Genomic DNA, 22,875 nt, shown 5'->3' with positions numbered 1-22,875 from the left:
AAAATAAAGATAGCCTCCCTGGTCTTATTTAAAACTGGGCTTTTTGTGAGGTTTTGTAAAGAGCGTGGTTAGTGCTGACTCACTGCGGATTAGTCAACGTGATTTACGATCTACCCACAGCATGATGCACTACTTTGCTAGAAATAAAACTGGCTGAGTTTTAACAGGTTCTGAAGTGTTTCCATTTCTAACAGCAGCTCTCCAACTTTTCCTAAATATGTACAGTGTGCTAGTTAACTACACCAGGAAGCCTATGATCATAATCTTATTTAATCTCACAACTCTAGAAGAATATTATTCTTCCCATTTCAAAGACGAGGAAACCAATGCTCCTATCGGTTCTTCACCTTTGCAAAAACTACTCTGCCAGCAGAAGTCACAATTCCAGGTAATTCTTTATCCAGGTCCTAACCACCATGATATCTCCCTTAAAAGAAATAAATCTAAACATGTTACATAATTAATAAAAGTTTTCCTAAATGCTACATATTTCTGATTCTTCATGTTCCAACAATATGGCTTTGTTTTCTACCTTTTCCCCGCACCCTTCTACTAGTTCATTTTCCTTCTTTGCTTGCTAAAGCACGTTCTGTTTCTAATCTCTCACTTAACCCTTAATTTTTAGGTATGCCGAAGTTGACAAAGCCATTCATGAGATGCTATTAAAATACCTAGAGAATTTGGTGCTTTTCAAAATGTCTCAAATTATAAATGACATAAAAATAATCAATGCATCTTAAATGCATTTTTAGGAAACTCCAGTAGTCATATGTGTGGATGTTCCATAGAAGTAAATATACAAATAACAGCATTTGGCATAGTAGAGTGTTTCCTCCTATGATTTTCAGCCAAGGCTTTTGAGGACCTTTGTTCCGATTTCAAATCAAGGCATCCTCCCACTGTCTGACCTAGTTGAAAGAGCACTTCCACAAACACAACTCAGAGCCCTGATGGCACAGTAGGTAAGGGCTATGGCTGCTAACCAAAAGGTCGGCAGTTCAAATTCGCCAGCTGCTCCTTGGAAACCCAGGGGGGCAGCTCTACTCTGTCTTGTAGGATCGCTAGCAGTCAGAATTGACTCAACAGCAATGGGCTTGGTTTTTCATTTTAAAGCACAACCCAGGTTTTCAACTAACATTGTCTTTTAAAACAAGTACTTCTGTTTAAAAAAAAAATGATTATGCCGTTTGTTTATAGGAACACATACAAAGGATGAACGTGCCAACAATTCAGAGATAATTGTTTAAAAGCACAAGTATAAAGTACTCATTTTAATTCCATATTAGCAATTAATTACATTAATAATTTTTGTTGAATAAAAAATTAACTTGCAATTTTAAATAAAAAAATGAAAGTTCATAAAATTTCAAAAGAAAGCCTACTTACTTGTTCGAATTCATTCTTTTGAAATTCTTCAAAACCAAAGATGTCCAGTATTCCAATCTCCAATGTCTGTATGCTTAAATGAAACAATAAAACAGAATGAGTGGGTATCCTCAAAGCTCTTACATGACCTTCTCCTGCTCATTGCTACTCCACGTTAGGGAAATCCAGCCACTTAGCAAGTCACTGTCAATTTGAACTAAAAATATGCAAGTAGTTACCTTAGAAACTGCTGAAAAACTCTGAAACTTAGCAAAAAATAAAAAAATAATAATGTTTTGATTTAAACATAGGTATATCAATTTTTTATGTCAATAAATATACATTAATTTATAAATTAAAAATGTAACTATATGGGTGGTTTAATATTGGCATCTCTGAAACAACCCATGTGTTTGTCTCAGACTGGCTTGCTTTTCCTTAAGGAACTTGAGACTGCATTTCAAGTGGCTCTCGCCAGTCAATACCTGCATCTTTTTAGGCAACACAAACAGGAAAGCAAGAAATTTCTCATCACATGTAAGTACCCAAACCAAAACCCACCACCATCAAGTCGATTCCGACTCATAGTGACCCTATAGGACAGAGTAGAACTGCCCGATAGAGTTTCCAAGGAGTACCTGGTGGATTCGAACTGCCGACCTCTTGGTTAGCAGCAGTAGCACTTAACCACTACACCACCAGGGTTTCCATCACTTAAGTACACTATACAGTAAATCATAACTAAGTCACAGGCCTGTTCTTTGCTATATCCAATTCAACCACTTGAAAAATTATATTATGATCTTCATACACGCTTATAAAGACAAAGGAAAATGAAACATTGGAGCAAAATTTAAGGAAATCAAACTGAGTAACTTATAATACTTTCTTCAATGGAGACTACCACCGTTGGAATTTACCACAAGCTTGGATGATAAAATCACAGGCTTCTGAATCCACGTGGTGAGTGAGATAAGGAATAAGAAAATCCTGAGTCAGTGACAGTGGCCCTAAAAATGGTGATTCTGTGTGTGTTTTGGGGGTGAGAGGGCTGTGATGGGCAAGAATGCAAGGGGCTGTTCTGTGCACAGAAAATTCCAGATGATGGATGATTTTGAAATGCTGGCCACCAAGAGGCATGTAGCCCACCTCTTCCACCTCCACGTTGTTAGAACTCTAGGTGATGTAAAGAAAGCACCAGGATAATAGCTGGTACACAGTGAGTCTCCAATAAGTGGGCGTTGTCTTTTTTTTTTTTTTTTAAGTTTTTTTAGAACTTACTATATAATTGAAGATGATGGTTAGGACTATAAACAGCAAACAGACATTAAAATTTCAATCTAGTTAAACCAGCAACGAAATGAAATTTTGAAAATTAGGATAAGAAAGATATCTCATAGGGGCGTTGTAGATGTTCAATGAGATATCATTTTAAAAATGTTTCTAACACTTCATACACAGCCCTCAATAAAATGTTAGCTCTAGTTTCCATTCTCATCACTGTATTTTCTTATGTATCAGGGCCAATTAACTGCAATTTTCACATGAATGAAAAACTCTGTTTTTAACCTTCTAACGTGTATTTCTGGAGCCCTGGAGGCATAGTGATTAAGAGCTCGGCTGCTAACCAAAGGGTTAGCAGTTGAAATCCACCAGTTGCTGTCGAAAACCCTAAGGGGCAGTTCTGCTCTGTCCTACTGGGTCACTGCGAGTTGGAATCAACTCAAAGGCAATGGGTTTAACATGTACTTCCAATGGAGAAGAAGTAAAAGGAAAGACTCTATGCATGAAAGATGTTGGTATATACACAATACTATAAAGGAGAGAACAAGCCAGATGGCTGTCTACCCATGTGTTCTGCTCACCATCCCTCCCATCACCCAGTTTCTGGCTCAATTTGCCAGCAATTGCAAATTCTTTCCCTAATTTCTGAACTATTTTCAGAAAATGATAAGCCTCAGATACTCTTTTAGGTCAATGAATAAAAGGTAGGGACTCCCATCTGTATGTGCCATACTGGTATCACACCTCTGCATCCCCAGTTCCTCTTGTAGGCTAGAGACAACCCTGGGAGATTTGGATAAGCTGAGCGTCTGTCACGTGTCTGTCAGTTTGTCATACTGTGGGGGCTTGTGTGTTCCTGTGATGCTGGAAGCTATGCCACCGGTATTCAGATACCAGCAGGGTCACCCGTGGAGGAAAGGTTTCAGCTGAGCTTCCAGGCTAAGACAGACTAGGAAGAAGAACCCGACAGTCTACTTCTGAAAAGCATTAGCCAGTGAAAACCTTATGAATAGCAGCGGAACATTGTCTGATATAGTGCTGGAAGATGAGACCCCCAGGTTGGAAGGGACTCAAAAGATGACTGGGGAAGAGCTGCCTCCTCAAAGTAGAGTCAAACTTGATGATGCGGATGGAGTAAAGCTTTTGGGACCTTCATTTGCTGATGTGGCACGACTCAAAATGAGAAGAAACAGCTGCAAACATCCATTAATAATAGGAACCTGGAATGTACGAAGTATGAATCTAGGAAAATTGGAAAACGTCGAAAATGAAATGGAACACATAAACATTGATATCCTAGGCATTAGTGGGCTAAAATGGACTGCTATTGGCCATTTTGAATCAAACAATCATGTAGTGTACTATGCTGGGAATGACAACTCGAAGAGGAATGGTGTTGCATTCGTCGTCAAAAAGAACACTTCAAGATCTATCCTGAAGTACAACATTGTCAGTGATAGCATAATATCCATACGCCTACAAGGAAGACCAGTTAATACAGCTATTATTCAAATTTACCCACCAACCACTAGGGCCAAAGATGAAGAAATAGAAGATTTTTTATCAGCTGCTGCAGTCTGAAATTGATCGAACACGCAATCAAGATGCATTGATAATTACTGGTGATTGGAATGCAAAAGTTGGAAACAAAGAAGAAGGATCAGTAGTTGGAAAATATGGCCTTATTGACGGAAACAATGCTGGAGACCGAACGATAGAATTTTGTAAGACCAATGACTTCTTCATTGCAAATACCTTCTTTCACCAACATAAACAGTGACTATACACATGGATCTTGCCAGATGGAACACAGAGAAATCAAATTGACTCCATCTGTGGAAAGAGACGATAGAAAAGCTCAATATCATCAGTCAGAAAAAGGCCAGGGGCTGACTGTGGAACAGACCATCACTTGCTCATATGCAAGTTCAAGATGAAACTGAAGAAAATCAGAGCAAGTCCACAAAAGCCAAAATATGACATTGAGTATATCCCACCTGAATTTAGAGACCACCTCAAGAATAGATTTGACACATTGAACACTAGTGACTGAAGACCAGAGGAGTTGTGGAATGACATCAAGGACATCATCCATGAAGAAAGCAAGAGGTCACTGAAAAGACAAGAGAGAAAGAAAAGACCAAGATGGATGTCAGAGGAGACTCTGAAACTTGCTCATGAGTGTCGAGCAGCTAAAGCAAAAGGAAGAATTGATGAAGTAAAAGACCTGAACAGAAGATTTCAAAGGGCCTCTAGAGAAGACAAAGTAAAGTATTATAATGACATGTGCAAAGAGCTGGAGATGGAAAACCAAAAGGGAAAAACGTGCTCTGTGTTTCTCAAGCTGAAAGAACTGAAGAAAAAATTCAAGCCTTGAGTTGCAATAGTGAAGGATTCCATGGGGAAAATATTAAACAACACAGGAAGCTTCAAAAGAAGATGGAAGGAATACAGAGTCATTATACCAAAAAGAATTAGTCAATATTCAACCATTTCAAGAGGTGGCATACAATTAGGAACTGATGGTACTGAAGGAAGAAATCCAAGCTGCTCTGAAGGCATTGGTAAAAAACGAGGCTCCAGGAATTGATGGAATATCAACTGAGATGTTTCAACAAACAGATGCAGTGCTGGAGGTGCTCACTCGTGTACGCCAAGAAATACGGAAGACAGCGTCCTGGCCAACTGACTGGAAAAGATCCATACTTATGCCTATTCCCAAGAAAGGTGATCCGAGTGAATGTGGCAATTATAGAACAATATCATTAATATCACTTGCAAGCAAAATTCTGCTGAAGATCATTCAAAAACGGCTGCAGCAGTATATCGACAGGGAACTGCCAGAAATTCAGGCCGGTTTCAGAAGAGGACGTGGAACGAGGGATATCATTGCTGATGTCAGATGGATCCTGGCTGAAAGCAGAGAATACCAAAAGGATGTTTACCTGTGTTTTATTGATTATGCGAAGGCATTCGACTGTGTGGATCATAACAAACTGTGGATAACACTGCGAAGAATGGGAATTCCAGAACACTTAATGCTCATGAGGAAGCTTTACATAGATCAAGAAGCAGTTGTTTGGACAGAACAAGGGGATACTGATTGGTTTAAAGTCAGCAAAGGTGTGCGGCAGGGTTATATTCTTTCACCATACCTATTTAATCTGTATGCTGAACAAATAATATGAGAAGCTGGACTATATGAAGAAGAATGGGGCATCAGGATTGGGGGAAGACTTATTAACAACCTGCGTTATGCATATGACACAACCTTGCTTGCTGAAAGTGAAGAGGACTTGAAGCATTTACTGATGAAGATCAAAGACCACAGCCTTCAGTATGGATTACACTTCAACATAAAGAAAACAAAAATCCTCACAACTGGACCAATGAGCAACATCGTGATAAACGGAGAAAAGACTGAAGTTGTCAAGGATTTCATTTTACTTGGATCCACAATCAACAGCCATGGAAGCAGCAGTCAAGAAATCAAAAGACGCATTGCATTGGGCAAATCTGCTGCAAAGGACCTCTTCAAACTGCTGACGAGCAAAGATGTCACCCTGAAGACTAAGGTGCGCCTGACCCAAGCCATGGTATTTTCAATCACATCATATGCATGTGAAAGCTGGACAATGAATAAGGAAGACCGAAGAAGAGTTGACGCCTTTGAATTGTGGTGTTTGTGGAGAATATTGAATATACAATGGACTGCCAAAAGAACGAACAAATCTGTCTTGGAAGAAGTGCGGACAGAATGCTCCTTAGAGGCAAGGATGGCGAGACTGCATCTTACGTACTTCGGACATGTTGTCAGGAGAGATCAGTCCCTGGAGAAGGACACCATGCTTGGCAGAGTACAGGGTCAGCGGAAAAGAGGAAGAACCTCAACAAGGTGGATTGACACAGTGGCTGCGACAATGAGCTCAAGCATAACAATGATTGTAAGGATGGCGCAGGACCAGACAGTGTTTTGTTCTGTTGTGCATAGGGTCACTATGAGTCAGAACTGACTCGACAGCATCTAACAACAACTAACAACAACAAGGAATTGTCAAAGTTAGCCTTCATAATGAGTGCATCTTGCCAATTAGAAAAAAAAAAAAAAAGAAAACCTTGTTTTAATTAATTAATCAGCTTACTGCTAGCGTAATTTGGTGAACACCTGCTATGGGTTGATTTATGTCCCCTAAAATTGTATGTTCAAGTGCTGACCCCTGGTACCTATGAATTTGACCTTATTTGGAAGTAGATTCTTTGCAGATGTAATTAGTTAGCATGGCGGTCAGAGTGGAGTAGGGTGGGCTCTCATCCAATATGGTTGACGTCCTTATAAAAAAAGACAGAGGCAGCACAATTGGACTAAACCAAAAGCAAAGAAGTTTCCTGAATAAACTGAATGCTTCAAAGGCCAGCGTAGCAGGGGCAGGGGTCTGGGGAGCGTGGTTTCAGGGGTCATCTAAGTCAATTGGCATAATAAAATCTATTAACAAAACATTCTGCATCCCACTTTGAAGAGTGGCGTGTGGGGTCTTAAACGCTAGCAAGCAGCCATCTAAGATGCATCAATTGGTCTCAACCCACCTGGATCAAAGGACAATGAAGAACACCAAGGACACAGGGTGATTACGAGCCCAAGAGACAGAAAGGGCCACATGAACCAGAGACTAAATCATAGACCAGAAGAACTAGACGGTGCCCAGCTACAAGCAATGGCTGCCCAGCTACAACCAATGGCTGCCCTGACAGGGAACACAACAGAGAACCCCTGAGGGAGCAGGAGAGCAGTGGGCCAGACTTAATGTTCTGACTGAGACTGCAAGGACCCGGGTGGTCATGGCCCCCAGACCTTCTGTTGGCCCAGGACAGGAAACATTCCCGAAGGCAACTCTTCAGACATGGATTGGACTGGACAATGGGTTGGAGAGGGATGCTGGTGAGGAGTGAGCTTCTTGGATCAGGTGGACACTTGAGAGTATGTTGGCATCTCCTGCCTGGAGGGGAGATGAGAGGGTGGATGGGGTTAGAAGCTGGCAAAATGGACATGAAAAGAGAGAGTGGAGGGAGAGAGCATGCTGTCTCATTAGGAGGAGAGTAATTGGGAGTGTGCAGGAAGTTGTATATGGGTTTTTGTGTGAGAGACTGACTTGATTTGTAAACTTTCACTTAAAGCACTAATAAAAATTATTAAAAAAAAAAAAAAAAGGACAGAGACTGGTGTTATGATGGCACAAGCCAGGGAATACCAAGCACTGCTGCTTATCATCAGAAGGTAGGGGAAAGGCATGGAAGAAATTTTCCCTCAGAGCCCTCAGAAAGAATCAACACCGTCAATGCCCTGAATTTGGACTTCTACGTTCCAGAACTATGGAAGAATAAGTTTCTGTTTTTTTTTTATGCTAGGTGCTTTGTGCTATTTTGTTATGGGAGCCCCAGGAAACTAAAACAATGTCCCAGCATAGCCCAACATCTCCAGGGATTTTCCACCATCAATATTTTTGTAAGTCCAGCTGATCCCCAGGGCAGTATGTCTGGACAACAGGGTTGCTTAAGTCTGGCACATTTTATATGTGATTCTTAACCAGTCTGGGGCACTGCCACTCTATGGTCCTAAAATGCTGACTCAAGTCTGGCTCAATCGAAGAGTTTTGGGCCAGGCAGGATTAAGCTGCCTCTTAAACTGACTGAAATACTTTGGTAACTCTCTTGGCATGATTGAGAAAAAAACCTGATCTCTATACACCACTAGATCTCTTACCCAAAATGAAATTAGTTAATCCATGTTCTAAAGTAGATAAAAAAATATGCCCTGTAATTCAGATGTTTTCCTTCCCCATACCTACAAGCATGGAAGGCAAGATCAAAATCAGACAGATATCATGGAACTTAACGCTTTGTCTGCTATGAAAGGTATTGTATTTTACTAATGTTGTTCTTAGCTACCATCGAGTTGGTTCTGACTGATAACAACCCTATGTACAACAGAACGAAACACTGCCTGGTCCAGCGCTATCCTCACAATCGTTATGCTTGAGCCCATTGTTGCAGCCACTGAGGCCCTCATTCCTCTTTTTCGCTTACACTCTACTTAACCAAGCATGATGTCCTTCTCCAGGGACTAGTCCCTCCTAATAACATGTCCAAAGTAGATAAGACAAAGTTTCATATCCTCCCTTTTAAACAGCATTCTGGCTGTACTTCTTCCAAGACAGATTTATTTGTTCTTCTGGAAGTCCATGGTATATTCAATATTCTTTGCCAAAACCGTAATTCAAAGGTATCAATTCTTCTTTGGTCTTTCTTCTTCACTGTCCAGCTTTCACATGCATATGAGGTGACTGAAAATACCATGGCTTGGGTAAGGTGCACCTTAGTCCTCAAAGTGACAGCTTTGCTTTTTAACACTTTAAAGAGGTCTCTTGTAGCAGATTTACTCAATATAATATGTCGTTTAATTTCTTGACTGCTGCTTCCACGGCCATTGAATGTACATCTGAGTAAAATGAAATCCTTGACAGTTTCAGTATTTCTGTTTATCATGATGTTCCTTACTGATTTACCCAGTACAAAAACCCAGTGCCGTTGAGTCGATTCCGACTCTTAGCGGCCGTATAGGACAGGGTAGAACTGCCCCGTAGAGTTTCCAAGGAGCACCTGGTGGATTTGAACTGCCGACCCTTTGGTTAGCAGCCGTAGCACTTAACCACTACACCCCAGGGTTTCCATTATTGATCTAGTTGTGAGGATTTTTGTTTTCTTTATGTTGAGGTGTAAGCCATCCTGAAGGCTCTAGTCTTATCTTCATCAGAAAGTGCTTCAAGTCCTCTTCACTTTCAGGAAACAAGGCTGTGTCATCTGTGTAACGCAGATTGTTAATGAGTCTTCCTCCAATTCTGATGTTGCATTCTTCTTCATATAGTCCAGCTTCTCAGATTATTACTCAGCATACAGATTGAATTAGTATGGTGAAAGGATACAACCCTGATGCACATCTTTCCTGATTTTAAACCATGCAGTATCCCTTTGTTCTGTTCAAACGTCTGCTTCCTGGTCTATGCATAGGTTCTTCATGAGCAAAATTAAGTGTTCTGGAATTTTCACTCCTTGCATTGTTATGATCCTCACAGTTGAATGCCTTTGTATAGTCAATAAAACACAGGTAAATATCTTTCTGATCTTCTCTGCTTTCAGCCAAGATCCATCTGACATCAGCAACGATAAACCGTGTTCCACATTCTCTTCTGAATCCAGCTTGAATTCCTGGCAGTTCCCTGTCAATATACTGCTGCAGCCTTTTCTGAATTACCCTCAGCAGAATTTTATTTGCATGTGATATATTAATGATACTGTTCAATAATTTCTGCATTCTGTTGGATCACCTTTCTATGAAATGGTTACAAATATGGATCTCTTCCAGTTGGTTGGCCACGTAGCTATCTTCCAAATATCTTGGCATAGACGAGTAAGCACTTCCAGCATTACATACACTTGTTGAAACATCTAAATTGGTATTTCATCAATTCCTGCAGCCTTGGAATTTTGCAAGACCAATGACCTATTCATTACAAATACCTTTTTTCAACAACGTAAATGATGACTCTACACATGGGCCTCGCCAACTGGAACACTCAGAAATCAACTACATCTGTGGCTAACAAAGAGATGATAGAGAAGCTTGAAATCATCAGTCAGAACAAGGCCAGGGGCTGACTGTGGAACAGACCATCAATTGCTCATATGCAAATTCAAGTTGAAGCTGAAGAAAACTAAAACAAGTCCACGAGAGCCAAAGTATAACCTTGAGTATATCCCACCTGAATTTGGAGACCATCTGAAGAACAGATGTGATACACTGAACACAATGATCAAAGACCAGAGGAGTTATGGGCTGACATCACATGTGAAAAAAAAAAAGGTCATTAAAAAGACAGGAGAGGAAAAAAAAGAACAAAATGGATGTCAGAAGAGACCTTGAAACTTGCTCTTGAATACAGAGTTGCTAAAGGGAATGGAAGAAATGATGAAGTAAAAGAGCTGAACAAAGATTTCAAAGGGTGGGTTGAGAAGACAAAGTAACATATTATAAGGAAAGGTGCAAAGACTTGGAGTTAGAAAATCAAAAGGAAAAGGACACACTCGGCATTTCTCGAACTGAAAGCCTAGAGTTGCAACATTAGAGAATTCTATGGGGAAAATGGAAACCCTAGTGGCAGAGTGGTTAAGTGCTATGGCTGCTAACCAAAAGGTCGGCAGTTCAAATCCACCAGGCAGTCTTTGGAAACTCTATGGGGCAGTTCCACTCTGCCCTATAGGACCGCTCTGAGTCATAATCAACTTGACAGCAATGGGTTTTCGGTTTATGGGGAAAATAATGATGCAAGAAGCATCAAAAGATGGAAGGAATACACACAGTTACTGTTCCAAGAAGAACTGGTCTACATTCAACCATTTCAGGAGGTAGCATATGATCAAGCCTAATGGTACTGAAGGAAGAAGTCCAAGCTGCGCTGAAGGCATTAGAGAAATTTTTTTTTACTAATAACCTAATGCAAATTAGGCAGCTTTGTTAAGGATCAGAAAAGCTCTCAGGAGAATTCTAAGGCAGAATTTGAACTGCAACAGACCATCTCATTAATATGTTAATTTTGCCTATAGGATTGAAACCCATCTGACAGGAAGACCTCTCGGCACTTTATGCCAGAAATTGGATGCGTTAAATGCCTGGGTAATAGGAGTCAAGATATCAATAACAGGAATGACAGTAAGGCTGACTGCTACAGAGCATGGGCATTTTGCTGGCTAAAGGTTTCTGTAACCGTCCTGGCAAGGTTGCTCTTGCAACCACAGACACATATTTCATTCAATCATAAATGATAAAGTAGATTGTTTAAAAAAATGAACGTTAATATCTGCCAGTAGTTGCAAAAGTAACGCTCAAAATGCTTTACACTTGCATTTAATTTTTCTCCTGACAATGCTTTTTCCTTACCGTATCTTTTTTAATAGCACTGCTGTTTCATAACCAAACACAGTTTTGGAATCCAGCATTTATAAAGTGTGGGAAAAAAAATCAATTAAAAGAGTGCTCTTTCAGCAAGATGTATGCCACTCTAAATCACAAATTCATAATTTACCTTCTGCAATGTTAACCAGAGTCTTTTAACGTTATTTTGCTCACCCACACATGCCTTACTAAGCTCAGCATCCTTTCTCCGCTTGTCAACACCTAAGAAGGGGCGTAGGTATGTATGGTCATTGTATCACTGAAATCTACTACCCTTTTCCCTAAGTTCTATCAATACGAGATGCCATAATTTAGGACCATTGCTGCCAAGGAAGGAGTCCCTAGGTGATGCAAACCGTTAAGTGCTGGCTACTAACTGAAAAAATTAGAAGTTTAAACCCACCCAGAGGTGCCTAGGAAGAAAGGCTTGGCAATCTGTTTCCAAAAGTCACAGTCCCGTAAAGCCTATGGAACAGTTCTACCCTGCGCACGTACAGGGCCACCATGAGTCAGAACCAACTCATTGGCAACTGTTTGTTTTTTGTTGTTTGTTTCTTTGCTGTCAAGGTGAGCTGGCAATTACGTAGGAAGTCAGGTATAGCAAGCAGAGAGAGAAATCCTGATAAACATTGACAGAGGATACATCCACAGGCTTGACACCAACCATAACCTTCAGGAGAGAAAGCCCTGCTTTCTCCTGACTACAAGTGTCCCTGCTGCACCTTGAGACACTGACAAAAACAGACGCCCCCTTCCCATACGTCTCTGCTGGACTTCCTTTTCCCCTTTCTGATCTTAGCAAGTTTGGCATTGTCTGTTTTCCTCCACCAACTTAAAAAACCAAACCAAACCAAACCCATTGTTGTACAGTCGACTCTGACTCATAGCGACCCTACAGGACACAGCAGAACTGCCCCATAGGGTTTCCAAGGAGCGCCTGGTGGATTCATACTGCCGACCTTTTGGTTAGCTGCTGTAGCTGTTAACCAATGCGCCATGTAGAGTAACACGGAGCCCTGGTGGGGCAGTGGGTAAGAGCTGGCTGTTAACTGAAAGGTTAACAATTCCAATCCACCAGGAGCACTTTGAAAACCCTATGAGGTGGTTCTACTCTGTCCTATAGGGTCGCTATGAGTTGGAATTGACTCAATAGCAATGGGTTTGTTTATTTTTGGTAAAATAATGTAGCTGGTCACTTCCTTTGAGACATCAAGGAAAATTCACAAATAGCATCTGTCTGAATTCATTTTATATTCTGTTGCTTTTTTGTTTTCAAAAAGCTTTCACTCCTGGTGTCATTCTTTGGTCGATTTGCACTCTGGCACGAAACCCATCCTCCTCTTTAGGCCAAAATACATCAACGAGGACTCTCCCCTCAGCTTCTCTCTCTGACTCAGATATCCACGTAACTGGTTAATCACAAGAAATGACTTGTGGTGGTTTTTGTTGGTAGGACTAAAGTCAACGATATGAAGGAATCCCCAAGAAAGAGAGGTTTAAATTTAAAAAGCAGTAGGTAGTGCCCAAAAGGGTCAGGACCCCTGGTGGTGCAGTGGTTAAGAATTACAGCTGCCAACCAAAATATGCCTCCAAACTAAGACCCTGTATCACTGTATTTGGACTATCTTTGTAAAGCAGTAACTGTCAAAATTAAATTCTATATGAAGGTATAGAAATTCTGTAGCTTAGTCATCCTTTAGGTTCAGTGGCAGGATTCTCCCCTTCCATGAGAGGACCCAAGTTCAATTCCCGGCCAATGCACCTCGCGCACTGCTACCACCCGTCTGTCAGTGGAGCCTTCTGTATTGCCACGATGTCGGACATGTTTCAGTGGTGCTTCCAGACTAAGACCAACTAGGAAGAAAAGTCTGGAGATCTACTTTGGAAAAATCAGCCAATGAAAACCCTATGGATCACAACAATCCAGTGAACTCATCGTGCATGGGATTGCCAAGAGTCAGGGGCCAACTCCACAGCAGCTGACAACATTTTTGTTTTAAAAAAAAATAATAATAATTTTAGTCTTATATTGAGACGATTCCCTTTCCATCAGGTCTGCGTTAATTTATAGGTGGCTGAAGGACAGAGCTCAGGAGCACTCTTTAGGACTGCAATCGGGTTAATCAAATGATGCCTGGGAGACAGTGTGCCAGAAAAGGACCGATGCACATCAAAACAGGGGAGAGCCTCGAGAGGATGATGAACTTGAAGGTGTATTTCCAGTTAATATTTTGGCTTTTGACAAGGCTGAGCTTAACAGAGAAGATGGTGAGCCAGGGCATATAGCCCGAGGATAATCAGGGAATGCTCAGAACAGAATGCAGGGAAACTTGAAAGATGTGAAACCAAATTAAGTCAGTCTGGTTTGGTGGCCAGAAATTCAAGAAGGCAGAGGCAGGATTCCAACAGGGGTGTACAACCCAGTCAGGTTGGCTCGGAGCAGTTCTTTGAGTGTCATCAAAACACTTCATCTGTAATTTTCCATGAGCTCCGATGATGAGGTATGATTGCTAGTCATGGGACAGGGAGTTTCCCCTATCTGCAAATGCCCTGCCCATTTGAATGGGTAGACAAGGGCTAGCAGGCACATGTTACTCTATACAAGAAAACCAGCTATGGCAAATTCTTGTGGTTGGTGATTGCAAAAGGCAGAAATCCAGTCTCTCTCTCCATGGAGTTCTAACTCCTCTTTGGAGCTTTAACATGTCAGGGTAGAATGGCTGGGAAAGGTAAGCTAACCAGGTGATGGTTATGAAGTCCAGTTGGAAGAATTTTTGTTTTCTTTCTGTTGAAATGTAATCCATGCTGAAGGCTGTAGTCTTTCATCTTCATCAGTAAGTGCTTCAAGTCCTCTTTGATTTCAGCACGCAAGGGTGTGTCATCTGCATATAGGAGGTTGTAATGAGTCTTCCTCCAATCCTGATCCATCATTCTTCTTCATATAGTCCAGCTCCTTGAATTACTTACTCAGCATATGAATTGAGTAAGTATGCTGAAAGGATACAACAGGAACACATACGTTTCCTGGTTTAAAACCACACAATATCCCCTTGTTCTGTTCTAATGACTGCCTCTTGGTCTATGTATGGTTCCACATGAGCACAATTAAGTGTTCCAGAATTCCCACTCTTCACAATGTTATCCACAGTTTGTTATGATCCACACAGCCAAATGCCTTTGTGTAGCAAATAAAACATCTTTCTGGTATTCTCTGCTTTCCGCAAAGATCCATCTGACATCAGCAATGATATCCAGTGCTCCACGTCCTCTTCTGAATCTGGCTTGAATTTCTGGCAGTTTCCTGCTGATGTATGGCTGCAGGCATTTTTAATTATCTTCAGCAAAATTTTGCTTGTGTTTGATATTTATGATATCGTTTGATAATTTCCACATTCCATTTTTGGGAATGGGCATGAACATGGATCCCTTCCAGTTGACTCACCAGGAAGCTGTCTTCCAAATTTCTTGGCATAGACTAGTGAACGTTTCCAGCATTGCACCCTTTTGCTGAAGTGCCTCAATTGGTATTCCATCAATTCCTGGAGCTTAGTGTTTTCCAACACCTTCAGTGTAGCTTGGACTTCTTCCTTCAGTTTCATCAGTTCTTGATCATATGTTACTTCCTGAATTACAGTATTAGTGAAGAATATTGAATATTCCATGGATTTCCAGAAGAATAAACAAATCTGTCCTGGAAGAAATGCAGCCAGAATGTTCCTTAGAAGGTAGGATGGTGAGACTTTGTCTCATGAACTTTGGACATGTTACAAAGTCCAACTCCTGGAGAAGGACATTATATTGGTAAAGTTGAGGGTCAGCCAAAAAAAAGGAAGACCCTGAATGAGTTAGATTGACTCACTGGCTATAACAATGGGCTCAAACATAGCAATAATTGTGAAGATGGCACAGGACTGGGCAATGTTTCATTCTGTTATACATGGGGTTGAAACTCACTGGAAGGCACCTAACAACAACAACAACAACATGGTTAGGAGGAATTTTAGGAGTAATCTTCTAATCTTCAACCTTCCAAACTCATCTGTTTGTTGTGGTACCGCCAGTTCTGACTCATGTATCCATTGAATTTGACGCATTTTGAAGCACGATTTCTCTAGGAGAGGTTTCATTCAGAGTTAATCCAGGAAGGCATTAAGTACTGACACTGTATTTTCAGGGCCGGAGAGTTACCATAACAAAGCAAGTAAAGACATGGTGGTGCTGCTGAGTCTTAAGGTGGGTGATTCGATCTGCAAATATTTAGGAGAATTCTTAGAACAACTAACTCTGTCCTGTCATGGAAACTTGCCTGCCCTGATTACTCACATTATGCATTTTCCTAGTGTTAGATCAATGTGGTAAGAACACTATAGATGTTTCAACTCTTGGCAATGAGAACTGACAAAGGACTCATAATAACTGTTTTGTAACTAGAAGGAGAAGTCCATAGCCTATGGATAGTAGAAGTTCACTATTTCAGTCTATCAGTGAAGAAGTATAGTAAAGCCTCACTATGCCCTTCAGTCTGTCAGCAATTAGAAGCATAACTGTTAGCAAGGAGAACTCCAAGATCGTCAAGCAACTTGCAGTATATTTGAGCAGCGCTGCATAGAAGAAGTCTTCCTCAATTTTAATGTGAGTCAGTTGGTTGCATGTTAACACTTGAAAAATGTTCACCAGTGTGTTAAGGCATATAGTTCTTTTAGGTCCGGTGATAATTCTGTTTTTTAAACTGCCAATTGAAGAGTTTCTCAAGTGTATGTTTAGCCCTGTGGTCAACTAAATCAGGATCCCTTTACTGAAAGGTTTTCAGCGCATTGTGCTTTGTGTTTAAACCAGAGAATGCACAAATCTTTTTTTGACCATAATCCTCTATTATTTTTTTTAGTTTGTTTTATGAACATCTTGAAGAACTACTAGCCCATGGAATACTCTCTGGGAAGCACTGATCTAGTGTAAATTGCCTCATTCCTTTGTGGTTCTGATCTGAGAATCTGATGGAGGAATACATTGGTAAGAGAAGGAAAAAAGAAGGAGGGGAGACAGGAGGAGAGAATGGAGAGATCAAACTAATGGTACATTTTATTTATTTCTGAAATAAAAAAGCGTATCAATATTAGTCTGCACAGTGTACTCAGTCCCATACTTCAAACCAATTTAGATAATTGTAATTTATCTTTATTGTTCTGATTTAGTCTTTGGCCTCAAGGTAACTACATTTATTTTAATCAGTATATTTTCAATTAAGAAATTTATGTATTACTGGCAGCCTGGAGGAGAATATGTATGGAAAACAGTTTTCTTTATTTTTTAATAAAAATTGAGGAAAATTTGACATTAGATCATCATAACTTTAGCCTCTCACATCAGAAAAATGGCTTGTGTCCTGGGGTGCTAAAAACTATCAGTTAGTTTGATCTATCAAATAAAGTGTAGTTCAAGAGCATCAGATATTTGGTCTTCACTGACATTTTCCACCTTGCCCTGACATGAAATCACAGACTGATATCTTGAGACCAAAAACAAGGCAAAGAGGTATGCAGCCTGGGCTACCACTTGTAGGCACATGAAGTGTGATTCTCATGATTGTAGGGACTGGAAAAATTAAGATTCAAAAGACATAAATACTTTACTAAAGATTTCATTAATGTTACATGGCAGGCTGAAATAAAAATCAGATGTCTTGCTTCCTACGATCCTTTTACAAAAATGAAAACACAGTTAAAATTTCTGTATTGATAATACATTGACATACACATATAAAAATATGAAATCTATTTAAAATTTCAACTAATTAGCTACAGATTAAGGTAAATGTATTATTCCATTTTTTTCTCATCACACTTTTCTTAATAGACTTCCCTTCTTCCAACTCAAATCATTAGTTTTATGTTGTTCTGGCTACTATGAGTTTTGGTTAAAAGTACTTCTTGATGTTTTGGGCAATCTAATAGTAGGTATTGAAAACAAGTGTCTTCATTATCCAAAGGATTGTAATTTTAAGGGCACAGAAGATAACAGGCCTTGCAACTGAAAAATATTGGGAAGGGGGGGATTTTTTGAGAATGTCTCAGCTTACTTGAGAAATAGCTGTCTTTCTAAAAGTCACCTTCAAACCTAAGTATTTGTTGTTTGTAGTAGAAGCTATGAAAATTTATTTAGTTCGTAATTTGTAGCAATTGAGTGTTCTGGATAATCAATCATCCCAAAACTCAGTGACGGAAAACAGTAAGAATTGGTTATTGTTTATGAGTCTATGTGTCAGCTGGTGGCAGGGCTGAGGGCTGGCTGGTCTAGTACAGCTTATCCAAACGCATACTGGTTGGCTGGATATTGGTTGAAGGTGGACGCACCTGAAGCCTCAGAAATGGCACACTAATTTGGGCTGTATTCTCTTGGCCAAAGCAAGTCACAAGACCAGCTTGGATACAAAGGGGGAGGAAATAGACTTAACATTTTTTTTTTTTTAATTGTGTTTTAGGTGATAGTTCACAGCATAAATCAGCTTTTGTTTTAGGTGACAGCTTACAGCGTAAATCAGCTTTTCATTCAAAAATTTGTACACAGATTGTTTTGTGACATTGGTTGCAATCCCTGCCATGTATCACACTCTCCTCCTTTCCCTTTCCACCCCAGGTTCCTTGTCCCTTCCTGATTCTCGTCTTTGCTTTTGCTCAGGTGTTGCCCATTTGGTCTCGTACACTTGATGGAACTAAAAAGCACATTCCTCAGGTGTGTTATTGTTTGTTTTATAGGCCTGTCTAATCTTTGACTGAAAGTTGGACATCAGGAGTGGCTTCAGTTCTGAGTTAGCAGGATTTCCGGGGCCATAGTCTTGGGGATTCCTCCAGTCTCTATCAGAGCAGTAAGTCTGGTCTTTTCTGTGTGTGTGTGTGTGTGCGCGCGCGCACGCGTGAATTTGAATAGACTTAGCATTCTCTTGTACATAGGGTGGCTAGGAGTCAGAACCAATGCCCCGGCACCTAACAAAAACAACAACATCTTAATGTGAGAAGTGGGTAAGTCACATCCCATGGGGCAGGGATGCAGGGAGGAATTCAGGATGGGGACCATTTTTGCAATCTACAACATGCCTCTTTTCTTCACGATGGTTTTAAAGCTAGGTTTTATTTGAGTCATTTATTATTTTATTCATCTTTTCAATAAGTATTTATTGAGTACCTATGTTTTAAAAAGTACTGGACTGACTGCCAGAGGCGAAGACACAAGGGAACAAAGCACAATTCAGCTCTCAGAGCCATTTCCATGTATTTTTACTTTTTTAACTTTAAATAATAATTTCCTTGATGAAATAGAATCTTCTGCATTTTAAAAGATTAATTCTAAACATTTTAGAGCTTTCCAACTATGCCTTTCTCCTCTCCCTCTCCTCCCCCCACCCCCATTCTTCTGACAGCCTTTGAGGTGGGAAGCATTTTTTTTTAAAACTCAGGCTTTAAATCAGACACATAGGATTCATACCCCAAGTTCATCATTTCCTGGCTGCGTGACATTGAACCATTTACTTAACCTCTTTGAATCCCAGTTTCCTCTTCTGGAAAGAGGAGACACTAATACTTACCTCATGGCTAATGTCTGTATTAACTGAAATAACCCCTACTCAAAGTCTGACTCATTTATAGGTAATATCCAAAGAATGATAACCGCAAACAACTGTACATTCATGCCTTATTACACCTGCACACATAGGAAAGTTGGGCAGACAGTCTGTGAAATGGGAAAAGTCCAGAGTCCAGAGCTGATAAAAAGACAAAATGTCCTGTACTCTGCAATTTGAAAATTATATTAAAAAAAAGGCTAACTTAATATTTAAATCGTGGAACTGACATTTCCTTCTTGGTATTTACTTCAGGAAGAGACAGGTCACCAAGAACCAGAATGGGACATTCTGCTCTCATTTCTGAACAGTACTGCGGCACTATTTATTTTGGTGGAACTGTCACTCTGCTGAAATGACAGGCAGAGAAGAGCATAATAAATATAGATTTGGTTAACTCTATTGAGCAGGACAGGTTATCATGGGGTTGAGAAGAAGCCAAACACATTTCCCCAGTTAGAAATGAAATGAAAGCACAGACATGGCTAGTAATGCAATGAATCTTATCCTTTGTATAAAATATACAATCTTTAGCCTCTGCACTTTTGGCTCAAGAAAGAGCTAGAAAAGTAGAAAGCTAGAAGATTTTTATTAGCCTTATAAATCCTGGAACTTCCTAAAACATTTCACTGAACCTATTTGGTGTTGAGATAATTTTTGCAGAAGGCAGGAGGGGACGGGAAAGCTGGTAACAGGGAACCCAAGATCAAGAAGGGGAGAGAGTTGACATGTTGTGGGGTTGGCAACCAATGTCACAAAATAATTATGTGTATTGATTGTTTAATGAGAAACTAATTTGCTCTGTAAACTTTCATCTAAAGTATAATTTAAAAAAAGAAAAGAAAAAAAAAAGATGTATGCCTGGAGCCACAGAGGAACAAGGAGAGTCAGGAATAGGAGGAGGACATGCAATGTGTGGCTAATTGCCTCCATGAACAACTGCCTCCTTTGCCATGAGACCAGAAGAACTGCATGGTGTCTGGCTACCATTACTGAACGCTTTGATAAAAGATTTTATAGAAAAGTCCTGATCAAAAGGGGGAAAGTGCAGAACAGACTTTCAAATTCTCATGGACTGCAGACTTTCTGGAACCATGGAGGCCAGGTGAACCCCTGAAACTATTGCCCTAAAATAGTATTTAAACCTTAAGCCAAAAATTATCTCCTGAATTCTTCTTAAAGCCAAACAATAGTTTAGCTTAACTACTAAAAAAAAAAAAATTTTTTTTTTTTTAGTAAAGAATATCTGCCTTGAGCATTATGTTCTTTCAAGATCTATCTATATGGGATAAAACTGACAAGAGTAACTCAAAAGATTAGATAGGCAGCATCGGAGGCTGTGTGTTTACGTCAATGGGGAGGAACAACTCAAAGAATGTCATCAATGTCGCTGAACTGTACACGTAGAAACTGTTGAACTGGTTTATGTTCTGCTATGTACATCTCAACAACAGCAAAATAAATAAAATTTTGAAAATAAAAAAATAAAGATACATAAGAATTTTTTTTTTTTTTTGCAAATAACATAATAGTCATTATCCAAAAGGAAAAACAACTAGTGTTTGATCCTAAAAACGTCACAGTCTCATAGATTTGACAAATCTGTTTTTTTCTCCCCACCCCTGAAAACATGTACTTAAGGCTTTTTACTGATTCAGTAAACTGCACTTGTCTTGAAACAGTTTATCCCAAATATAATGATTAATATTTAATTTTAACCACTGTCTTGATTCATAGTCTAGGGTAATTTTGGTATTATGTATGGTACATTTGAACCATTATTTTTATATTTATTAGGTTGTAATTTAAAATTATTTTTTTGAGCATTTTAATGTGTATGCTTTGGTAGAACCCTAATGCCTGTTTATTCCTTTGAATTCTTCTATTCAGGGGAAAAAAAATTGATATTTCAATATAATGGAAAAACAAACACACAATTAGAGAGAAAAGGTTTTTAGCTCTTTAGGAAATTGTTATACAAATGGGTGTTTTGGTAGGAAATGGAGCAGAAGGGGAATTATTTGGGAAGTAGGTTCCATCTCAGATATTTTTCTACATTGTATAGTTTTGGTTGTCATGGTAATAAGCACCATGATTTAAATAAGTCTGTTGTTTTATGCAGAAATAGAAATTTCTAACACTATATTCATAAGAATCAAGGAAATCTCATTATTTAATGAAAAAGAAAAATCCCCAGTTTGGAAGAAGGAAAGAAAAGCATGGTATGTCAAATGTTTTTCTGACAAACTGCCTGGTATTCTATCTCTGAAACAACTGAAAGACAAAATATTTAGAACTAAACCACAAAGGAAGCACTAAATATAAAATTTCTGGAATGAACTAAAGCAGTCCTCAGGAGTTACATTATAGACTCAGGGTCAAAGAAATCACTGGAAAATATGAAAAAAACGTTTAACTCAGTAAGTCAGAAAAAGCACAGAGAAGCAAAAAAAAAAAAAAAAAGCTTTCCAAAAAAAGCGTAGATATAATAAAACTGCAAAAAGTAGTAAAATAACATAACAAACACATTGGAAATGACCACAACAGCAAAAACTCACTTTTGAAAATAAATAGTATTTATAGGCAAATTACAAGCATGACTGATCAATGAAATTATAAAAAGGCATAGAAATGAAAAGTTGTCAACCTACAGCTACTGGAGAGACTGTAAGATTATGAAACAATGTGATGACTTAGTAGGTGAATAAATCTGCAATCTTAGATAAAGTGAAAAATTTTCCTGTATGTGTGTGTGTATCTGTGTATATATACGTACAAATATAAAACCAAACCAAACTCGTTTCCGTTGAGTCACTTCCAACTCATAGCCACCCTACAGGACAGAGTAGAGCTGCCCCACAGGGTTTCCAAGGGGCAGCTAGTGGATACGAACTGCTGACCTTTAGGTTAGCAGTCAAATACTTAACCACTGTGCCACCAGGGCTCCATGTGTGTGTATATGTACATATACATATTATATAATGTGTGTGTGTGTGTATACAGAGAAGAAATGAAATAATCAGGTTAGACTTATAAACCTAAAAATAATTATTGATATTCAAAACTCATTGATCCTTCCATCTCCCCTGTAGATTTTAAAGAGTTTCACTAGAAATTCTAGTAAAATACCATGCTCGCTCAATACAAACTGTTTTAGAGAAGAGAAAAACAGAGAAAGCTACCAATTTACTCTTTGATGTCGACTTGATACCAAAGGGCTGTATAAATGGGGTCTCATCTCATTAATGAAATATTGCAAAAGTCCTAAGACTAGAAAACTCAATCTAATACATCATGACCAAGTAGGGTTTACATTATAAATGCAGAATTATTCAACATCAAAAAATATACATCAGTGCCATCTGCTACGGGAGCAAAGTAAAGGAGATAATTTCTATAATAATCTCAATAGATACAGAAAAACATTTGATAAAATTTTGCATCCATCCATGAATAAAAAGTTAGCAAAGAGTATCCTCCAGCCTCCTAAGTAATCGGAATACTTAACGGCAAATATTTAGAAGTGTTGCCATTCATTTGGAAACAAGACAAAGATATCCACTATCACCACTATTTTTCAACAGTGCTAGCTAATGCAATAAAGTAA

At 39.3% G+C, this 22,875-nt stretch overlaps 1 protein-coding gene across 5 annotated transcripts in view; it reads right to left on the bottom strand.

Annotated features, from left to right (window-relative positions):
• The window catches only part of MYO16 (myosin XVI), a 733,911-nt gene that overhangs the window by 239,544 nt on the left and 471,492 nt on the right, over nt 1–22,875 (bottom strand). For all 5 annotated transcript variants that reach the window (XM_049867507.1, XM_049867511.1, XM_049867508.1 and 2 more), the window contains exon 21: nt 1,387–1,459. In XM_049867507.1, the coding sequence (XP_049723464.1) occupies nt 1,387–1,459 (73 nt within the window). The remainder of the gene's footprint in view (nt 1–1,386; nt 1,460–22,875) is intronic.

The sequence above is a fragment of the Elephas maximus genome, chromosome 23, assembly GCF_024166365.1.
Source record: "Elephas maximus indicus isolate mEleMax1 chromosome 23, mEleMax1 primary haplotype, whole genome shotgun sequence".
Classification (NCBI taxonomy): domain Eukaryota; kingdom Metazoa; phylum Chordata; class Mammalia; order Proboscidea; family Elephantidae; genus Elephas; species Elephas maximus.
Note: the sequence above shows the minus strand (reverse complement) of the source record. Positions and strands in the feature narration are given on the sequence as shown.